At 57.3% G+C, this 21,690-nt stretch overlaps 1 protein-coding gene across 1 annotated transcript in view; it reads left to right on the forward strand.

Annotated features, from left to right (window-relative positions):
- NPLOC4 (NPL4 homolog, ubiquitin recognition factor) overlaps positions 1 to 21,690 on the forward strand; it is a 36,268-nt gene that overhangs the window by 2,717 nt on the left and 11,861 nt on the right. Inside the window, exons 2-12 of the mRNA XM_047756819.1 lie at positions 1,321 to 1,401; positions 5,190 to 5,302; positions 5,893 to 6,069; positions 7,499 to 7,547; positions 8,313 to 8,407; positions 10,154 to 10,277; positions 11,174 to 11,353; positions 14,220 to 14,306; positions 16,926 to 16,997; positions 17,392 to 17,518; positions 21,331 to 21,491. Of these exons, the coding sequence (XP_047612775.1) occupies positions 1,321 to 1,401; positions 5,190 to 5,302; positions 5,893 to 6,069; positions 7,499 to 7,547; positions 8,313 to 8,407; positions 10,154 to 10,277; positions 11,174 to 11,353; positions 14,220 to 14,306; positions 16,926 to 16,997; positions 17,392 to 17,518; positions 21,331 to 21,491 (1,266 nt within the window). The remainder of the gene's footprint in view (positions 1 to 1,320; positions 1,402 to 5,189; positions 5,303 to 5,892; positions 6,070 to 7,498; positions 7,548 to 8,312; positions 8,408 to 10,153; positions 10,278 to 11,173; positions 11,354 to 14,219; positions 14,307 to 16,925; positions 16,998 to 17,391; positions 17,519 to 21,330; positions 21,492 to 21,690) is intronic.

The following is a 21,690-nucleotide window of genomic DNA, read 5'->3' on the forward strand; positions in this document are numbered from 1 at the left end:
CTGGCGGCTGGGCAGGCCGTGTCTTGTCCTGCTCTTTGACTGCAGCAGGACCTTGTCTGGTGGCTACCTTCAGCTCAGTCAGCATAGAACTCAAGTCTAGAAAGAGATGGACTGGTCCAGAATCTCCAGGCTGGGCCACCACTTTAGGTTTCCCATGAAAATACTTTTTTAAAAGCCCAGCCAAGCTTTACCCTGGAACGAAACACCTTGATTTCTTTTCTTTTCTTGTGGTCTTTTTTTTGGCCATGCCAGCGGCATGCCGTAGTTCCCTGGCCAGGGACTGAACCCACGCCATAGCGGTGACAGTGCCAGATCCTTAACCTGCTGAGCCATAAGCGAAATCCTTCTTTTAATCTTTTTGTTGAAAGTAAATAACAAGTTAGAAGATTTCCTGTGATTCTTTTAAATTAGTTTAATCTGTGTATGGATTCTGGAACAAAAAGAGGTGGGGTGTTTTTTTTGGTCTTTTTAGGGCCATACCTTCCATGTGTGGCATCTGGAAGTTCCCAGGCCAGGGGTTGAAATGGATCTGGAACTGCAGTTGCAGCCACAGCCACAGCAAACGGGATCTGAGCCACGTCTGTGACCTACACCGCAGCTCACAGCAATGCTGGATCCTCGACTCACTGAGCGAGGCCAGGATTGAACCTGTGTCCTCGTGGATACTAGTCGGGTTTGTTACTGCTGAGCCATGGCGGGAACTCCCAAAATGAGGTATTTTTTTTTAAAGGACTCATTCGTGATTCATGGTGGGTTTTTTTCCAGCCTTTGTTTTTGTGAACTTGAAGACAACAGTGTTAGTGTTTCAGATATATTCTCTTTATACATAATGGTAAAAACTTGAAGTTGTATTTTCCTCTCTCTCTCTCTTTTTTCCATTTTTAGCCACCCTGTAGCGTATGGAGCTTCTGGGCCAGGGATCAGATCTGAGCTGCAGACACAACCTAGGCTGTAGCTGCAGCAGTGCAGGCTCCTTAACCCACTGTGCTGGGCTGGAGATCCAGCCTGCATCCCACTGCTCCCAAGTTGCTGCTCATGCCGTTGTGCCACAGCGGGAGCTCCTGAAGGTGTATTTTTTGAGTGAAGCGACGAGTTGAGAATCGAGGCGGTCCTCTCAGGGTGGCCTCCCAGGGCTGATGACTCTCAGAGCCAAACCTCACCCTCCCCTTGCAACACCCAACCCGGTGTTTCCAGAAGATGAAGCAGAGGCGCAGGTTTCGGGGACCTAGATGCTGAAAGGCTGCAGGGCTTAGTTCCAGTAATAAATAGGTGAGGTCCTCTCTGGTCTGTGCAGTCACCATCTGGTTTCCTTTACCACAGATAATTCGTGTCCAGTCTCCAGATGGGGTGAAACGGATCACAGCAACAAAGAGAGAAACAGCTGCAACGTTTTTGAAAAAGGTACCTGTGGCTGGTAGTGACCTTTCTTCATCCTCCGCTGTTGTTCCCTTCCTGGTCCTTGCCTGTCCTCTTTTCCTCGTTTCCTGATGCCGCCCCTCCCAAGTCCAGTCTGCACTGCTCTTGTCTATCACGGTTGATGACACTGATACAGGATCAGATGGCACAGCTGACCCCGCTTGCCGTTGTAGGACCAAAGATAAGTGTGAAAGGACTTTGCAGGAGGAATGGTCGTAAGAATGAAAAATCAGAGAACAAAAAACTTGAATTGTCCCCCAAAGGGGAATTTTTAAAAACATGATCCCACTTTGTTCTTTGCTTTTCTTTCTTTCTTTCTTTTCTTTTCTTTTTTTTTTTTGGTCTTTTTGCCTTTTCTAAGGCTGCTCCTGCAGCATATGGAGGTTCCCAGGCTAGGGGTCTAATTGGAGCTGCAGCTGCCAGCCTACGCCAGAGCCACAGCAATGCCAGATCTGAGCCGCTTCTGCAACCTACACCACAGCTCATGGCAATGCCGGATCCTTAACCCACTGAGTGAAGCCAGGGATCGAACCTGCAACCTCATGGTTCCTAGTCGGATTCGTTAACTGCTGAGCCACAACGGGAACTCCCTACTTTGTTCTTAAAATATTAAAGCCACGTGGAGTTCCTATTGTGGCTCACTGGCTTAAGAACCTGACTAGTGGAGTTCCTGTCATGGCTCCACGGTAACGAACCAGACTAGTATCCACGAAGATGTGGGTTCCATCTCTGGCCTTGCTCAGTGGGTTAAAGATCCAGTGTTGCTGTGGGCTGTGGTGTAGGTTGCAGACGTATCTGGGATCCTAAGTTGCTGTGGCTGCAGTGTAGGCTGGTAGCTGACGCTGGAATTCAACCCCTAGCCTGGGAGCTTCCGTATGCCACAGAGGCGACCCTAATGAGGAAAAAAAATTAAATCCACGTGCACACGTCTGTTCTGGGAGTGCAGGATGGGATTTGTGAGAGCACAAGCCAGACCTAAAAGGCACAGCCCCAGACGGGAGGCCAAAGTAAAGAGCACGGCCTTTGCTTTATGCTTCATGGGAGAGGCTGGAAGAGCAGGGCTCACAGCCCATGGCTGGCTGCCTGTCTTCTCGGGAAACCAGCCGTGCTTGTTGCTTTATGCACTGTCTGGCTGCTCTTGAGGTCCAGTGGCACAGCTGAGTAGGTGTGACAGACTGTATGGCCTAAAAACTGAAAATACTTCCTGCTGGGCCCTGTACAGAAAGAGTGTGGCACCTCATTAACACATTCTTTATTATTTGAATTTGCGCCAGGCAGCTATTGCCTTTCTAATGATAAAAACTTTTTTTTCGTTTTTCATACGCAAAAAAACTTATTGAGTCACAGATTGTTACAGCCAGAGGGACTCTTAGATGTCATGTAGTTTTGTTTTTTTTTGGTTTTTTAAATTTATTTTTTAGATTACTTAATGAATTTAATTTCATTTATAGGTGTACAAGTCATCACGACCCAATTTTATAGCATTTCCATCCCAAACCCTCAGTGCATCCCCCCACCCCCCAACCTGTCTCATTTGGAAACCCTAAGTTTTTCAGCCTGTGAGTTAGTATCTATTCTGCAAAGAAGGTCGTTGTGTCCTTTTGTTAGATTCCACATGGAAGTGAAAGCATTCGATGTTGGTGTCTCATTGTCTGACTGTCTTCACTCAGCATGATAATTTCTAGGTCCATCCATGTTGCGGCAAATGCTGTTATTTCTGTCCTTTTAATGGCTGAGTAATATTCCATTGTGTCTATGGACCACATCTTCTTGATCAGGTGTCATGTAGTTTGGTCTTATTTTCTCAAAGGTGAAAACCGAAGTCGGGGGGAGTAAAGAGCCTTGCCTTGCTGAGGGTCTCGCTGGGCCTGTGATCCGTTAGGGAAGCCACAGCGCTTACCTGGGGCTTTGGTCTCGGAAAGGAAGTTGCTGTCATGATTCCAGCAGCGCTGCCTGAGGGACTGTTTTTGTGAGAATAAAAGGAAGAAGCATCAGGTGCCGCAGACCTCCGAGGGAGAGTCTCCTGCCTTTAAGGACTCTTGTCAGCCTCCCCTTTGCTCTTCTGGTGGCATTTGGTCACTGTCAGCTTGCTCCTGCAGGTGGCGCTCGGGTGCCCCAAGCGCTGGTGTTCTTGAGAGATGGTCAGAGCCCAGGATTAGGCAGGAAGCAGCGCTCACGTAGCCGTCTGCGGGGTGGACACAGGATGGAAGCGGACTGTGCCGACGGGCTCTGCTGAGTCTGAGGGGGACGTTTCTTAAATCTGTGGTAACGTAGAGCGGTGCTTTTGTGCTCGGTGCCACACGCAGGTTGTCGGACAGGTTAGGTCCGGATGATTTCAGGGGGACCTATAGATACAGGGTTGTAGTTCTGACCTTGATTTGCCTCACAAGTAGTCCTGAAATCCTAGTGTCCCCTCTGGGTTGCCTTGCAAAGGGAACGCAGACACAGCAGTTGTCACTGGATGTTGGTGGACTCGGGGCTACAGTTCAGCAGTGACTGACTAATCGCCAGAGCCATCATCCACACTGTAGTCACAGTGCTTGGAAGACTTTTTTTTTTTTTTTTTGGTCTTTTTTGCCTTTTTAGGGCCATACCTGCGGCATATGGAGGTTCCCAGGCTAGGGGTCCAATCGGAGCTGGAGCCGCCGGCCTACGCCAGAGCCACAGCAACGCAGGATCCGAGCCGCGTCTGTGACCTACACCACAGCTCACGGCAACGCCGGATCCTTAACCCACTGAGCGAGGCCAGGGATCGAACCTGCAACCTCATGGTTCCTAGTCAGGTTAGTTCAACACTGCGCCACGACGGGAACTCTTCACTTGAGATTTTAGTAGCCAGAAATAGCTGTTAATGTAGCGTGTCTTTATGTGTATATGTGTGCAGGCAACCCCTCCAATACACATGTACACATGTTTTTCTGGTCTTTTTGTCTTTTTAGGGCCGCACCTGTGGCATATGGAGGTTCCCAGGCTAGGGGTCCAATTGGAGCTGGAGCCGCCGGCCTACGCCAGCCGCCAGCCTACACCAACCATGTCTGCAACTTACACCACAGCTCACAGCAGCGCCAGATGAGCGAGCCCAGGGATTGAACCCTTGTCCTCAAGGATGCTAGTCGGGTTTGCCAACTGCTGAGCCGCAACGGGAACTCCTCAAATATTTCTCAGTCCCTGCTTTGTTCTGCTTTCCCGAGGCTCACTGGATGTCCCAAGGGTCCCTAAGACTCTGTTCGTTTTCCTTTCAAATCTCTGTCTCCACGGGTATAGTTTCTGTTAACCTATCTCTAGGTGAACTGCCTTTGCTTTGCCGTCTCCCTTCTCCTGTTCAGTCCATCCAGTGAGTTTTTCATTTCAGTTTTTCAGTTATGGAATTCCCAGTTGATTCTGTTTCATTGCTTCTCTTTCTCTGCTAAGATTCCGTCTTCTCTCTGTCTAACTCTACTCTGTCCCTAGAAGTGGAGCTCCAGGAGTTCCCTGATGGCCTAGCCTTTAAGGACTCAGTGTTGTCACTGCTGTGGTTGGGGTTCCATCCCTGGCCCAGGAACTTCCACATGGTTCGGGTGTATTCCTCCCCAAAAAAAGTCAAGCTCCAGAGCTGTCCCCTCTTCTGGCTGCAGACTTGAATTTCTTCACAAGAGAGCAAAGTAACAAGAGGAATTTGGTTATTGAAGAGCAGTTTCTAAATGTAGCACGTGCTCCAGGAACGCCTGGCGTCTGTGTGGTCAGAGCAACGACACTGCGGTGTTTTACCGAGTCTCGTGTGGGGCTTGTTTCAGGTGGCAAAGGAATTCGGCTTCCAGAACAATGGCTTCTCGGTTTACATCAATAGAAACAAGACTGGAGAAATATCAGCATCTTCCAACAAATCCCTCAACCTGCTGAAGATCAAGTGAGCGCCCCGGGAGAGGGCGGGAGCGGGCGTGGTCCTGATCTCGGACCGCAGTGCCGGGTGCCACGGCTGCCGGGGTCTGCGGGATCTGCGTGCGTGCGGGCTCAGGGCTGGGCGTCCCGGAAGGGGAGGTGTGTGCAGCTTTGCTCAGCTGCTTCCCTCGGAGAAGGGCCTTGGCTGTGGCTCTGCAGACCTGCTTGGAGGGTGGGGTCTGGCAGGACGGTGGCCCCGTGCCTGAGCAGTGTTCTTGCTCCAGGACCCCTGGGAGGCCTTAGAACTGCCGAGGCTGCAGCCCCTGCTGCCCACTCCCCGGAGTCCTCCGGTCACGGCGGCTGCCTCTCCCATGCGGCGCGTGCGGAGGGCGCGCCTGCCGCCCGGCTTGGGCCGCATACCCGCCAGGAAGGGCCCCCGGGCCCGGAGGAGAGCCTGCTCCCCTGCGCCAGCCACCACCTCTTGGGGGCTGCGGTGCGTCGCGCTCGCTATTTGCGGGCCCTTGAGCTTTGCTCTTGGCGCAGCTCAGGGTGTGTGGCAGGAAGGCGGCCTTCCCGTCCCCAGTCACCCAAGTCGCACTGTGCTCCTTGTTCGCCCAGGCACGGGGACTTGCTGTTTCTGTTCCCCTCGAGCCTCGCTGGCCCCTCTGCGGAGATGGAGACGTCGGCCCCGCCGGCGTTGAAGGCCTGCGGGGCTCCCAACGTGGTGGAAGACGACATCGACCAGTTCCTCAGCCGGCAGGACGGCAAGATCTACCGGAGCCGCGACCCGCAGCTGTAAGTGCCCCGGAGCCCGGGTCGGTCCAGGAACGTGAGCCTTGATCCGACCACGCGATTTCGGGTTACATCTCATTCAGGTTGTGTTGTAAGCTTTCTCATTGTTTGACGCCCAGAGTTGGCGCCATGTGTACCTTCCTGGGTGGCGGGCGCCTGCTGGCGCGGGCCTTGTTCACCTGTCGCCTCCGCTGTGGCCAGGAAGCCCCGCCTGCCCCGCGCAGTGCACCTCCCGTCCTCTCGCCCCGGCGCCTCGGCCTGAGTGCCCCTCTCAGTACTCGCCTCTCCCCCAGATTGTAGCAGAGGCCGAGGCCTGAGCATTTATTTTAGACTTGGCGCAGTTCTTGCCGGGAGACCAGTTAGAAACGTGTGAACTCCCCGCAAGGGACGTGGCCGGAGAGCAGCTCCTGTCACCGGAGCGTGGCGGGGTCCGCCGCGATCGGCATCAGTGACCGGTGACTTAAACGAGGCCCCGTGGGGCAGAGCTGCCCTCGGCCTGGAGCCCCTCAGTGCCCTTGGCCGCTGGCCGGCTTGGTGCCTCCGACACTTGCTCCTGGCGCGGCTCCTCCCCCCCCGCTGGCTGTGTCTGGGAGGCTCAGGCCCTCGGCTCGGAGGTGGGGATGGCGGTGCCCCTGTTCTGAGCCCGTCAGGGCTCTCTCACCTGAGTCTGTCTCCACGGTCACACGGGGCAGGGGAGGGGGTGGTGGCGCGAGGCTCCCTGACTGAAACATCCGAACCCACAGAGCCAAGAGTTCTTTTTATGCTTTTCCCCCCAAATCCGCGGGAACTGAGTGTTTTCCACACTCGTGTTAGTGCTGAGCTCTTCTCAGGGTTTTTGTCATAACCGTGCACCTGGTTTCTGTCTACATAACAGGTTTTTTTTTTTTTTTGTCTTTTTGCTATTTCTTGGGCCACTCCCGCGGCATATGGAGGTTCCCAGGCTAGGGGTCGAATCGGAGCTGTAGCCACCGGCCTACGCCAGAGCCACAGCAACGCGGGATCCGAGCCGCGTCTGCGACCTACACCACAGCTCACGGCAACGCCGGATCGTTAACCCACTGAGCAAGGGCAGGGACCGAACCCGCAACCTCGTGGTTCCTAGTCGGATTCGTTAAGCACTGCGCCACGACGGGAACTCCTACATAACAGTTTTACTGAAGTTGACTTCGAATCCATTCACTTGGTTTCTGGCCTGTGACATTTTAAGCCATCGCTGTCCCTGAAATCCCAGGTTTGCTGTGCCGGTCAGTTTTTGCTGACACACAACCCGCAGCTGAACTGTCGCAGTAAAAACTGTTCACCACGGTCCTTCCGAGACACTCCCGCGGGGGGAGGTGCTCCGTCAGGTTTGGCATGGGTCTGACGCAGCCGCGCCGGGGGCGCAGCAGCAGGGCAGCGTGCTGACGCGGCGCGTGTCCCCCTGTGCCCACAGGTGCCGGCACGGGCCTCTGGGCAAGTGTGTGCACTGCGTCCCTCTGGAGGTGAGTCCCTGGCTGGGCGTGGGGTCGGGAGGGCGGCGCTGTCTCCGCTGGTGCAGCTGCGCCCGGGGCATGGCCTTTATTTACGGGGGCGACCTTCTGGGTGGCGTCTGAACGGCCGAGGCAGGGCTCTCGCGGGGATGGAGGGGCAGCGTTTCCTGCGGGCTCCAGGCAGCCCCTTCACACCTGATTTACTTCGCTCGGGATCTCACGTCGCTACGGTTCTGTCCCGAGGAGGTGGAGTGGTACCCGGTGATGCTGACGGCTGGCTGCTTAAGCGGAATTGACAGCAACACGACCACCCTGGTCTTGGGTTTTTTCTTTTTTGGGGGCCACCCCGCGGCTCCTGGAGCTTCTGAGCCTCAGCTGAGAGGCAAGCCGCAGCCGCGGCAACGCCGGATCCTCACCCCACTGTGCGGGGCTGGGGATCGAACCTGGGTCCCAGTGCTCCCAGGACACGGCCAATCCCCTTGCACCACAGCGGGAGCGCCCACCCTGGTTTTCTTCGTGAGGCCCCGGCACTTCATCCCATGGCTTTTGCTGCAAGAATTACCTGATGTTACCGGCTTGGAAATGTTTTGGTTTTTATCTCGAGCCGGTCCCTGGTCCACAGAGGAGCCTGGCTCTGGCCTAGCGCCCCGGGGGGGGGGCCCAGTGCCCGGCCTCCCCGCCGATCCGCCCGGGCTTGGTGGGCGAGGCCCATCCGCCCGGGCCCCTCGGCGCGGTGTGGCGGCGGGGGTGTGACCGTTGACCATGTTGTCTTGGCAGCCGTTCGACGAGGACTACCTGAACCACCTGGAGCCACCCGTGAAGCACATGTCCTTCCACGCCTACATCCGCAAGCTGACCGGCGGGGCCGACAAGTAAGCAGTGCGGGGCGGGCAGGCGGGTGCAGCCTCAAGCCCGGGCCCTGAGGGAGGAGAGCAGCACCAGAGGCCGGGCACGGAGTCTTCCAGCTCGTGAGCCTTTGTTCTGATTCTGGAAAAGCAGCGGGTGGGTGGAGACGGCGGGGCCGCCGGGCGTCCACGGCGGTGATCCGCGGCGCCTCGCCTGCTGGACGGGCCCCAGGCACCTGGCTGGCCTTTCCTTGGGTGGGCAGTGCCCTGGCAACTTCGTCGTTGGTGAAGGTGGCCGGTCGTGTGTGTCTGAGGGGTCTGAGCCTGTCCTCTGCTTCTTGGCACACCTGGACTCCCCGCGGCGCTCTCGGCTCGCCTGATTCGCAGCCCCGACTGACAGCCACGGCGGGGCCTGGGCAGCAGCTCCTGTGTGGCCGGGCCTTGGTGCCTCCGCGCTGCTGTCTGCAGGCTCAGTCGGGCGGGCAGCGTGGGTGCAGGGCGGGCAGCGGGGCCGCTGTCTCTTGGCTCCTTGAGAGCGTCCTTTGACAGAGGCCAGAGACGGGCCCACTGAGAGCGTCCTGACTGCTTTTAAATCACATTAGGTGCTTGCCTGCACCCCCTCTGTTGCTCTGGTCACCTCACGAGACAGTCACGCCTCCTGACCGTGATTTTATGACTCCCGTCTGTGCGGCCGGGGAGATAGATGGTGGCCAGGCAGGGTCAGCGGCCTTTTGTGAGGCATGTCCTGGTGGCCTGCTGTAGTTTTCTCTGACAACCCGCTGGCATCCTAAAATGATTTTGTTTAAAAAGACTGGGGAGGGGGCAAACCCCACCAGAAACCCATTCCTGTCCCTCTGAGAGGTAGGCTCTGGAACTTTCTGGACCAGAGCACAAGTGTGCTCGGACCTGTCAGCCTTTTGCGGGGTCGGGGGCTCTCTTGTCACTGTCATAAACACCAGCCTCGGTGGCAGCCGTCGCGTCTCTGGGGCCGTGGTCCCAGCACGCGCCTGGCCTGTGAGGGTGGGGGGAGGCCAGGCCGCTGGGGATCGGGGGGAGGATGGGGTGCAGGTTCACCCCAGGTCCAGCCTGGGGCCCAGGGCTTCCTCACTGACCGAAAGCAGAGCGAGGGCATCTGTGTCGTCAGGTTTGCCCGACGGGCGGGGGTGGGTGGATTGCACACGGGACCTCCGTCCTGGACTCCGATGCAAACGGCTGACACTTAAGAGCTTCGGAGTTCCCGCTGTGGCTCAGTGGTTCGCAAATCCAGCTGGGAAGCATGAGGTTGCGAGTTCAATCCCTGGCCTTGCTCAGTGGGTTGAGGATCCGGTGTTGCCGTGGGCTGTGGCGTCGGCCGGCAGCTACAGCTCCGATTGGACCCCTAACCTGGGAACCTCCGTATGCCATGGGTGGGGCCCTAGAAAAGGCAGAAAGACCAAAAAAAAGCTTCGTTTTCTCTCAGTGGCATCGGTTCAGTCGACAAATGCTCACCTGTACCCTGAAATCTTCATGACTGTTCGTGATGGTGACCATTAAAGCTGCCCTTAGAGGAGAATCGTCGTGCGCTTCTTGGTGCCGTGCAGGCCGCGCGTGCAGGGCGGAGCCCAGACCGGCGTCCGAGTCCTGCTCAGGGCGCTTTCCCCGCTGCGGCCCACCCCGCGCTCAGCCTCCAGAGCCCCGTTCTCGAAGTCTGCGACACCTGGTGGTTTTTCCAGCCTCCTGCTGGACGTCTCACCCCTGGGATGTTCGAGTATCAAGTTGCCTTTTCTTTCTCAGGGGGAAATTTGTTGCCTTGGAGAATATCAGCTGCAAGATTAAATCAGGGTGTGAGGGCCACCTCCCGTGGCCTAACGGCATCTGTACCAAGTGCCAACCCAGCGCCATCACGCTGAACAGACAGGTGAGCTGCTCTCCTGGCCACTCGCGCGGAAAGCAGCCGCTTCGGGCTCCCGCCTGCGGAGGGAGCGTTTCCGGAAGAGCCCTCCGTGGAGACGGGCTGCCGCCAGCCGTGTGCGTTGCACGTGGCAGTCTCGGGGTTTGGGCTGAGTGAGTGAGCCGCTTGTGGAGGTCACACGTGGAGGATAGGATTTGTGAGCTCGTGAGCTCTTTCAAGCCTGGAGGGGAGCCTTCAGGTCTCTGTTTCGTTGGCTGGTATGGAGGCAGAATTTTCTTAGTGACCGTTTCAAGTGCTCAGAACTGTCCTGGGACCAGTTCCAGGCATCCATCCAGACAGGTTAAGAAGGGAGCTGGACTCGGGGCGGAGTCAGGGAAAGTCGTGGGAAGTCACTCGCGTCAGCAGCCTCGAGGCGCAGCCGCCTGTCTCCCCGCCCCTCGCCTCTAGCCCTTAGAATCCCACGGCCTCCCGGCCTGTTTGAGGGCCTTTCTTCCTTCCCTCAGTCCATCCCTCCCTTTCTCCTTTTCACCCTTTATTTTATTTTGTTTCTCTCTCTCTCTCTCTCTCTCTTTCTTTTTGGCTGTATTCACAGCAGGTGGCAGTTCCTGGGCCAGGGATCAAACCTGTGCCGCAGCAGCAACCCAAGCCACAACAGTGACAGTGCCAGGCCCCTAACCTGCTGTGTCACATGGGATCTCCTCTTCTTGAGGAATCCGTTCCACTCTTACCCCTGCCACCCACTAGAGTCTGAAATGGTCTTAAAGGCAGAGCACCTTCTGTGTGTGTGTGTGTGTGTGTGCAGTAACTAGGTGGAAGGTATTTGTGAATGGTTTGTGCTAAAAGAGTAAATTGGTAGTTTTTGGCGGCGCGTTTAACCCAGCCCGCTGTTGTTACCTCTACAGAAATACAGACATGTGGACAATATCATGTTTGAGAATCATACGGTCGCCGACCGCTTCCTTGACTTCTGGAGGAAGACGGGGAACCAGCACTTCGGGTACTTGTATGGACGGTATACGGAGCACAAAGACATTCCTCTTGGTATCAGGGCTGAAGTAGCTGCGATTTATGAACCTCCTCAGGTAGACGCCCGCAGGAGTTGCAGTTTACGGGCCTCTGGGTTGCTTTGTTTTGAAGGCTGTGGGGGATGCGCTTTTCAGACCGCTCGCTTGTTGCTTCTCTTCCTGTGTCATCAGCCCAGTCTCTTCTCTGCACACACACGCACCCCCGCACAGACACACACAGACACGCCCACGGTGCTGATTTGCTGAATTGTTGGAGAGCAAGGAGATCACGGCCCCTCCGTGCTTCGGGGACTATTTCTGGAGCACAAGGACAGTTTAGAAAACACGTACACCCGTCAGCTCAAGTACACCGAGCATCCGTAGCTGTTTCACTCGGACCCGCCATCTGATCCCACCGCTGGCACTCGCCCCCACAGTGTCCCGCAGCTGCGCTCCCTCCCGATCCCGCTTCTCTGCCTCGCGCACAGTCAGCTCTCCTGGCAGTGAGGGCCTGCAAGTCATAGCTTTTTATCTTACATCTTAGAATTACAGTAGCAAGATTCCCACTGGTAGAGGACTGAAAACATCACGATTGTTGGGGGTGTTCCCGCCGTGGCTCAGTGGAAACGAACCATGAGGACGCAGGTTCGATCCCTGGCCTCGCTCAGCGGGGTAAAGATCCAGCATTGCTGTGAGCTGTGGTGTAGGTCGCAGACGAAGCTCGGATCCAGTCAGTGTTGCTGTGGCTCTGGCACAGGCCTGCAGCTGTAGCTCCTATTCAACCCCTAGCCTGGGAGCATCCACATGCCCTGGTGTGGCCCTAAAAAGCAAAAAAAAAAAAAAAAAAAGTTGGGGGAGTTCCCTGGTGGCCTAGTGGTTAGGATTCATGCTTTCACCAGTGCAGCCGGGTTCAGTCCCTGGTCTGGAGCTGAGGTCCCACAGCTACTGCACACCCCAGCCATAAATAAATGAGTAAACCTACAATGTTGTAAGAGGGGAGAATGGCACATTTGCAAGGTGCGATCTACAGGCAGTGTGTTGCCCTTCATCTGGTTGCCTCCGTCCCCTTGAAGTGGTTTTTGGCTTAGAGCTCTCGAGTGTGAGTTTTTTAAGCACGAGCAGGTGTGCGTACTGTGCCCTGTTGTCTCTCTGGGCGGGTGCCACCCTCCGCGCCTGTCTCACCTTGTGCCGCATGCTGGAGGTCTCGCCATGACTGGTTTCCTATTTCTTTCTCTTTTTTTTACTCAACAGATTTTGTTATAGTTGTACAACCAGCGTCACAACCTAACTGGTCTTCTTTGTAAATGAACCAGGGTCTGCGTCTGGGGGCCTCATGGCCACGGCCGTGTGCAGGAGTTGGGCTCCTGCCTGGCTGTGTTTAATGCAGAATTTGTGTAGTCTGGCCCCGGGGGATTTTCCCTATTACCGAGGAAGTGTTTGCAAGGCCTTTTGTGATGGTTCATGGAGATGGAGGCAGGAGGCACTCCCACAGAGACCCCGCTGTCTGACCCTCTGGCACCAGGTGCCCTGTCCGTGGGGGCTGCTTGTGGGAACAAGAATGTTCCAGTTCAGATTGACGAGGGTCTCTTATTTTTTTATTTTTTGTCTTTCTGTCTTTTTTTTTAGGGTCGCACTTGCAGCACATGGAGGTTCCCAGGCTAGGGATAGAATTGGAGCTGTAGCCGCTGGCCTACACCACAGCCACAGCAACGCCAGATCCGAGCCGCGTCTGTGACCTACACCACAGCTCATGGCAACACCGGCTCCTTAACCCACTGAGTGAGGCCAGGGATTGAACCCACAACCTCATGGTTCCCAGTCGACTTCGTTTCCGCTGTGCCGCCACGACGGGTGCTCTGACAAGGGTCTCATCGCGAAGGGTTTCTGCAGCGCTGTCAAGAGTGACCGCCCAAAATCCCACAGAAACCTCAGTCGTCCATACTGCTGGCGGCAGCAGCAGCTCCCAGACGGGGTCCTGGAGGTGAAACATTTGACCTCTGATGACCTCTCGCTCGTTACACACCGAAGCTTTGCTGCCACATGTCATAAAACAAACTCCTTAGCTCTGTCCTGAGCGTGTGCTCCGCCCCGGGGCCGGGAGAGACTCATGATCGCCGTGGGGGTGACCCCCAGCAACGCCCAGTTCTTGGGTCGTTTTGCCGGAATTCGACTATTGGACAGGGAGGTACAGCTTAGCGGCACTCGGTGTGTAATTCCCTCCGTTTTCCTCTTCTGCCGCCGGGTCTTCTGCTCCCGTTTGGTCTTAATGACCCGAGAGCTGCATTTCAGCACCCACTGGAGGTTTCAGCAAGCTGTGTCCAGCGCAGGCCGTGGGGTTCGGTGGCCGGTGTCGGTTGCCTGTGAGCCAGCCCCAGCCCCCTCGCTGCCCTGAGCCGAGGCTCTGCCAGCCGTCAGCAGGTCCCCCAGGTCGGGTGCTCGGGGGGGGGTGTGCTGCCCCCTCTCACTCCACTTGCCTGTGAAGCCAGGCCTGTCCCTTGGGAGCTGGGTACGCGAGTTCCAAGGCTGCTTTCTGGGAATGAATCGTACCTCAGCGCCGATCCTGCTGTGTGCAGCCAAGCCTATTGGGAGTGAGACTGTTTGATGCCAACTTCTGTCCCCAGTGAAGGCCCCTTGGGGCTGGAGAGCCTCGTTTAGTCCTGAACGGCCGCACACCTTGTGTGGATCTGTCTGCTGCGAACCAGCCACGTACCGTCTCTTCCTGGTCTTTCTGAGCCTCGGCGAGGAGCACAGCGCAGGCCTGGGGGAGGCCTGGAGGCTTGCTCCCGCTCGCCGTTCCCTTGGCTCTGGGCCGCCGTCGCTCCCCGCTCGGCAGGGGAGACCGGTGCTCCTCTGTGACGCCTGAGCCACAGGGGGCGCAGAGCCGCTGGGCTGCTTTTCTGAACCCGCTCCTCTAAACCCATCTTCTCTCCTTAACACCCTACAGATTGGTACACAGAATAGCCTGGAGCTTCTCGAAGACCCAAAGGCCGAGGTGGTTGACGAAATTGCTGCCAAACTTGGCCTGAGGAAGGTACTGCGGTGGTTGTGCTGCCCTCTGGGGGGTCCTGGTTGTGGGTTGGCACATCCAGGTGGGTTGGCTGGCCAGGCCTTTCCTGGGACGGAACTCCCAGCTGCACGAGGTCAGGTTCAGCCGTAGCATGTTTTTAGGCCTCGCTTGTCTTTATTGGGCGCCGAAAAAGGGGCTCTTGTGTTAGCCAGACATGGTCCTTGAGCACTGCCTCAGAGTTGGGGGGGGGGGGACGAGGTCGTAGGAGCAAGACCCTGCTTCCTGCCCCGGAGGGGCCTTGCCGCTGGGCTGTGCCTCCCGCCTGCCCTGGCAGGCACATCCTCCTGGGTGCCTGCCCGTGGCGTTCATAGCGGCCCCTCTTCGGGGGAAGCGCCTGTTTGTAGTGGAGGCGTCTGAGCACGTGAACCTCTGACTTTAGTGGGCAGGTAGAAGACGGTGGAGAGTTTAGCCTTTGAGTCTGCTGACCTAGTTGATCTCACATCCTTGGTAAAGTTCCCAGGAACTTGAAAGATGAGTTTTTTTCCTTTTTTTTTTTTTTGTCTTTTGAGGGCCGCACATGCGGCATATGGAGGTTCCCAGGCTAGGGGTCTAATTGGAGGTGCAGCCGCCGGCCTACGGCAGAGCCAGGGCAATGCCGGATCCAAGCCGTGTCTGCAACCTACACCACAGCTCACGGCAATGCCGGCTCCTTAACCCACTGAGCGAGGCCAGGGATTGAACCCGAAACCTCATGGTTCCTAGTCCGATTCGTTAACCACTGCGCCACGATGGGAACTCCTCTTTTCTTTTTTTGTCTTTTTAGGGCCACACCCACGGCATATGGAGATTCCCAGGCTAGGGCTTCAATCGGAGCTGCAGCTGCCAGCCTACACCACAGCTCACGGCAATGCCGGATCCTTAACCCGCTGAGCAAGGCCAGGGATCAGACCTGCGTCCCCTAGGGTGCTAGTCTGATTCACTTCTGCTGAGCCACGACGGGAACTCCTACAGATGGGTTTTTACAGGTATGTTTAACTGTGATTTCGAACACATCTTAGAAGTTCACTATTAATAGCTAGCAAGGTGAGTTTTAGCTTTTATTTTCTAATCAATTTAGACAATGGGAAGTAAACTCCCTGCAGGTAAACGGGAGGAGAACTGGAAATGTGCTTTATGACACAGAAGCGCCACAGAGCAAAGCTATGTGTCTGACAGGGAGTCAGCATTGTGATTTAGCATCCGGTGTTGGTTTAAATTCTGCAAGTTTCTGTTATTCACAGGAGAAATCGGTACAGATTTTTACCTGTTCATTAATAAAGGTTTGCTTCCTGATGGTCGTGACAGGAGAGCTTGCAGTGAGCCAACGGCCTTGCTCCAGACTTTCTTAGCCCTTATTCGTCTCCGCTTGATTTGGGTTCTGCTTTATTTGCTGCTTAATTACACGTATCCTTTAAGTCTCATTTTCTTCATGGCCATCCTTCTGGGGCTTTCGTTCGTGGGGGCATTTTTCAGTGCCCCCATGTCTATGGACGTGCCTGATGGTGTCTGCAGGAGAGGCTTTGGAGACTCTTGCGTCACGGTTGTGCTGGAGGGGCCCCAGGCACCACATCCCTGCTCCACAGGACAGAAGTGGGGTGCGCCTGGACTCAGCCTCACTCGTAAACCCCCTGCCAGGGTCTGGTTCTGGAAGGGGAGCCTCTGTGAGGCTTGGGGGCCGCGGAGGGCGGGGTTCACAGCGCCCACAGGCAGGTCCTGGCACAGCGGCAGGACGAGCGGGAGGCCGACCCTGCCTGGGGTCTGGGACCTGGTGTCCCAGGTGCCTGTGCGCTCAGCCCTGCAGTGGAGCGCGGCGGAGTTTCTGTCCTGTTACTGCTTTCTGTGGTAAATGCCTTCTCTAGGGAGTCTGTTTTCCCATCTCAGGGAGAAATCCCCGGCGTCCGAAAGGGTGTCGTCTTCATCTGCTTGCGCGCCGTCTGTCTTCCGCTTTGGGGTACAGATTCCCTTTCTGCCAGCCTTCTGTTCCTCCTGTCCCCCCGGGCCCCGGGCACTCGGCGCAGTGCTGGGCGCGCGGGTGGTGCCGGCAAGACTCCTCGGACGGAAGAGCTCTGCTCGTGAGCCCTGGTCTCCGGCCGGCAATGCCGGGGCAGGCCTCGGCCACGTGGATTGAAAGAGTGGCCTGGCCCATGCTGTCGCGGAGGAGCCGACTCTCGTGGGAGCAAAGGCCTGGCTCCCGGGAGTCTCCTTGGGGTGTTACTCTTTTTTTTTTTTTTAATTATTCTATTTTATTTTATTTTATTATTGTATTTTTGTCTTTTTACGGCTGCACCCGCGGCACACGGAGGTTCCCAGGCTAGGGGTCCAATCGGAGCTGCAGCCTCCGGCCTCCGCCAGAGCCACAGCCACACCAGATCCGAGCCACATCTGCGACCTACTCACAGCTCACAGCAACACCGGACCCTGGACCCACTGAGCGAGGGCAGGGGTGGAACCCGCAACCTCGTGGTTCCCAGCTGGATTCGTTTCCGCTGCGCCCCGACGGGAGCTCCTCGGGGTGTTATTCTTCAGCTCTCCAGGCGGAAGGCAGAGGACACGCAGCGTCCGTTTCAGCAAGGGACTCAGAAGGCATCTCTCTCTTTTGGGCAGGTTGGCTGGATATTTACAGACCTTGTCTCCGAAGACGCCCGGAAGGGCACCGTGCGCTACAGTCGGAACAAGGTGAGAGGGGCCGGGAGCGCGGGCTCGGCCGCAGCTTGTTACAGACCCGCGCCGGGCCTCACGCCCAGGCGCCTCGGCCCCGGCGCCTGCTTAGACCACGCTGTTTTCAGCACAGCGCTCTTGGTAGAGGAACGCCGGGTCCGTCCGCTCTGTCTGTTTACCTTCATAAACCGGGTGCTCTGGGGAGGCCAGCCGTGCGGGTGGATTGCCTCCTGCTTCTGGCCTCACTGGTTGCGTGTGGTTTTGGCGCAGAGTCTGTAACAGGCAGTGTAGGTCCTTGTCTCGCGGCAGTTTTTGCCATGTGCCGGTTTAGTTGTTAACGTTTCTAGAGAAGAAATGGAGGCGTATCTTGACGTGAGGCTGTGACCCTTGACCTGCTGGTTGTCTTTCTCAGGACACCTATTTCCTGAGTTCGGAAGAATGTATCACTGCGGGAGACTTCCAGAACAAGCACCCCAACGTGTGCCGGCTCTCCCCAGACGGGCATTTTGGATCCAAGTTTGTTACTGCCGTGGCTACAGGTATCCTCATGCAGTAGCTTCGCACTCTTCACTTAGTTTCAGAGGTTTTCTTTTTCTTATTTTTAGGGCCGCGCCCGTGGTACAGGGAGGTTGCCAGGCTAGGGGTCGAATAGGAGCTGCGTGCGCTCCCGGTGTATACCCCACAGCCGCAGCAGCACGGGGTCCGAGCCGCACCGCGACCCACAGCCAGCGCAGGGCAACACCGGATCCTCACCCCACTGAGCGAGCCCAGGGATCGAACCTGCATCCTCGTGGATACCAGTTGGGTTCTTAACCCGCTGAGCCACAGTGGGAACTCCCTCAGTAGGTTTCCTTGATGGGCCTGTCAGGAGATTCTTCTTTTCGGCAAAACTTCCAGGCTCTTAGCCTGGCCCTCCTCTAGTCCACTCTCTTGGCCTCTTCAGTTGGTTCACTTGGTTCTGGATCTGAGTTCAGGCTGCCTTTGACCCTTTGTGGGAACCAAGAGTGACCCTGTCAGGCTCTGCAGGAGAAAAGGGATTTCCTGTTTCTGTTCCTTGTGATTTATGAGTGGGAGAGTCATTTTTAAGAAAACGTTTCCTTAAAGCTTCCTGGGCAGTGGTGTGTGTGTGGTGTGTGTGAGAGAGAGAGAGAGAGATCGTGTGTGTTCTTGTGTACGTGACGTACGTTGTGAATGTGTAATGACGGAAGACCGTGGCCTATGAAAAGGTGCCGCCAGACCTCTCAGGACATGCTGGAAGCGCTGTCCTACAGGGAAGCCAGGCGCAGGACCCCATCACTTAAAGGGAGGAGGGGACTGAAACTCGCAGAAGCAATTCATAAAAGCAGTCTCGGCGTTCCCGGGTAAGGCTCTGGTGCTGCCAGTGCTGGGGCTCAGGTTCGATCCCCGGCCGGGGGACCTCTGTGTGCCGCAGGCGGGGTCAGAAAACCCGAGCAAACCCAGCCGATCTCTTTGCTCAGTTGTTTAAAGTGAATACTAGCCTCGATCCTGTGAAGATTTGGTTTCTGCCTCAGAGATAATTGAGTTTGTTCATGGCAACCATCCTTCCTCTAGTTCAAAAGCCAGTTTACAAACAGCCCAGGCATGGAAGCAACTAGCTGCCTGTCAGTCCTGGTCGAGCGTGCCACCACCGCCCCGGGAACCGCAAAGGAAAGAGCTGGTCGGCCAGGCACCCCTGTGGCACGTGGGAGTTCCCGGGGCCAGGGCTCGAAACAGTCCAGTCTAATCCCCGATGGTCACACAAGTGTGCAGGGGACACTCAAGGCCCGTGGGATGGGGAACAGTTCCTGGCTCTGTGGGGTCCGCCCCGCAAACACAGCAAGCTGGCTGGCATCTTCTAACCCAGCCCGCTGCCCCTTCACCGGGATCACGCAAGTCACTGCCCCGGGTTTCCAGAGCTGCTCCTCGAGAGAGCTGCTGTTTTCAGCTGCCACGGGCTCCCCTGGTCGCCTAGCCCTTGGAATTCCTGCTTCTGCGGGAATCATTGGCTGGGCCAAGAGAACTGGCACGTTTGTAGGATTATAAATCGTTCCTAACTCGGGGGCTGCTTGTGCTTTGAGTACTTGAGTTATCGAGTCACACCTCTTGATGGAGGGTGGAAATTACAGCTTGGCCATGGGATTTTTGCCTCTGCAATCGGCGCGTCCCTGAAAGGTTTTACAGCGGTGGTCAGTGAGCCACTTAACTCCGAATCAGACTTGCGGTCAGAGTCCTCTGGTGTCCGTGCTGAGCCGTGCTTCGGCAGCTCTGGCAGATGCTCAGGCCCCCGACCCCCTTCCCCGGGCAGCGAGGGGAGGCGTCCCTGGGCGTTGGATCCTCTGCCCCCAGACCAGGTGGGCTCTCCCCCATCAGTGCTTCGCCACCAGCACTCGAGCAGGGCTTGTGGCCGTCTCCCAGGAGCCTGGCCGGTGTGTCACGGGCTTCCTAGGGCTCCTGGGATCGCACTGCTGTCAGCGCTACAGGCCCAGGGTGCAGGGGCCCCTCCCCTTGGCTGTGTGTCTGCAGATCCCTTCCCAGAACTTCAGCTTGAGACCTGAGGGGAAAAGAGGGGTGATCCTGCGTGGGCTTTGTTCATGGGCACTCAAAGGCGCGTGCGGAGGGCCAACCATCACAGCGCCCAGTTGAAACTCCCTGCCCCCAGGCTGGCGGCTGCGGTGGGTCACCTGCCGCGTTCACCCCATTTCTCGGCTACGTCTCTGACCTGGTAGCAGCCGAGTCCTCTGTGCCGGCCCCTCTCCCTTGCGCTGCGCGCTTCCGGATCTGGGAAGGGAACGGGGTCAGGTTTCCGGCAAGGTGGAGTGAACCCCTGGGGACCTGGCTTCTTGCTTTTCTGCAGAGAGAGGGGAGCTGGGAGCTCCTGGTAGAGACTCTGCCCTTGGAGACTCTCCTCGAGAGCCTGCAGTTTTACAAATGCTGCTTTTCCGTTTTCCCCTGGTTCTCACTGGCTGGATTTCTCTGTCCCGGGCAGTCGCAAAGCCCGTGCGGGTGTGCCGTGCAGACGCCAAGGGCGGCTCCCCCACGCCCCTTCCCGGCCTCTCCCCTGCCGAAGCGCACGGTCGTCCACGCCCTGGATCACACCGGAGGGTCACGTGCCCCGTGTGTGCTGCCTTGACCTCAGCGGTTGTTGTCCAGGCTGGGCCACCTCCCCCACGTGTGTGAGTTGAGGGCCAGAGAGCCGGTGCCAGGCTTGGTTGTCCAGAGGGCATGCGTTGGGAAGCCAGCTGCCATTGGCCTGTGGGGGCGGAGTCAAAGCCGATGGCAGTCGCCCCCGCCACAGGCCCCTGTCCTCACGTTTTCGGATTGCCTGGCCTTTAGATCTGCTTTCTCGTAAGTGTTTGACAGCCAGGAGACGGATAAAATTTCTGTTCTCTGATCGGTAACTTAATTCTGTCTTTTTTTTTTTTTTGCTTTTTAGGGCCGTACCCATGGCATATGGAGGTTCCCAAGCCAGGGGTCTAGGGGTCTACTTGGAGCTACAGCTGCCGGCCTGCACCACAGCCACAGCCATGCAGGATCCTTAACCCACGGACTGAGGCCAGGGATCGAACCTGCATCCTCATGGTTCCTAGTCAGGTTCATTAACCGCTGAGCCTCGATGGGAACTCCCCTTGTTTTTGTCAAAGCAGCCGAGGTGGGGTGTCGAGGGTGTCTGCATTCTCCAAAGCCGTGAGAAATGATGGCTGTCAGCCCTTGGGTGGCCCCGGTTCTGCGGCGGAGGGAGAAGGCCGCACGCGTGGGCCCGCCTTGCCTCTCCCGGGGCTTCAACCCTCGACCCGAACTGTAAGGCCCTCTGCAGGTTCACGTGGCGAAGCAGCGTCTGCGAGGGGCTAGAGCAGCAGCGTGGCGGGCGGGCTCGGGGCGGGAGAGGCGCTCGGCGCAGCCGAGGTCGGGGCTGCCGACCGCGCCGTGCCCATGGCAGCGCCGGTGTTTCTGTCCGCTCCCCCGGCTCTGGCCTGTCTGCCCGCGTTCCCTCAGGGACGGCGTTTGCCGGTCCCGTCCCTGTGTTACTTACTACAAGCCGGGAGTCGATACGCTCCTGGGCGGGTGTTGGAGAGGGTTTGACGGTCTTGTTGCCCGATTCTGAGTGAGCCGTTGCCCGTGGGGCCTGTTGGAAGGGCTGCAGCGGCATCTCAGCGCCCTGCCTCCGGGCGCTCAGCACAGCCGTCGGAGGGTTCTGCCGCCCACCCAGACCCACTCCTCCGCGCGGGCTCTGCGACCCCGGGCGGGCGCCGCCGGGGCTTGTTTGCACGTCCTTTGTGCATCCAGTCACAGGTCTGTCTCTGTCTCTGTCTCTGTCTCTGTCTCTGTCTCTCTCTCTCTCTCTCTCGCGCAGGAGGCCCCGACAACCAGGTGCACTTCGAGGGCTACCAGGTGTCGAATCAGTGCATGGCGCTGGTCCGGGACGAGTGCCTGCTGCCCTGCAAGGATGCCCCGGAGCTCGGCTACGCCAAGGAGTCCAGCAGCGAGCAGTACGTGCCGGATGTGTTTTACAAGGTAACGTGCGACGGTTCCGAAAGCCTGGAGTGGCGGCCGAGCACTGCGGGCGTGGGCCTGTCCTGCCCGTTCCGACCTGCGCCGCGTTCTGGCCCTTGGGCCGGGGGGCCGGCCCGGTTGTCCGGAGCCCCGCCCGTGGATGAAGGGGTCCTTGCACCTGTCAGCTCCCCGGGCCTCTGCGGCGTCAGGGTGACAGGCC

This window comes from Phacochoerus africanus, chromosome 14, assembly GCF_016906955.1.
Source record: "Phacochoerus africanus isolate WHEZ1 chromosome 14, ROS_Pafr_v1, whole genome shotgun sequence".
Classification (NCBI taxonomy): domain Eukaryota; kingdom Metazoa; phylum Chordata; class Mammalia; order Artiodactyla; family Suidae; genus Phacochoerus; species Phacochoerus africanus.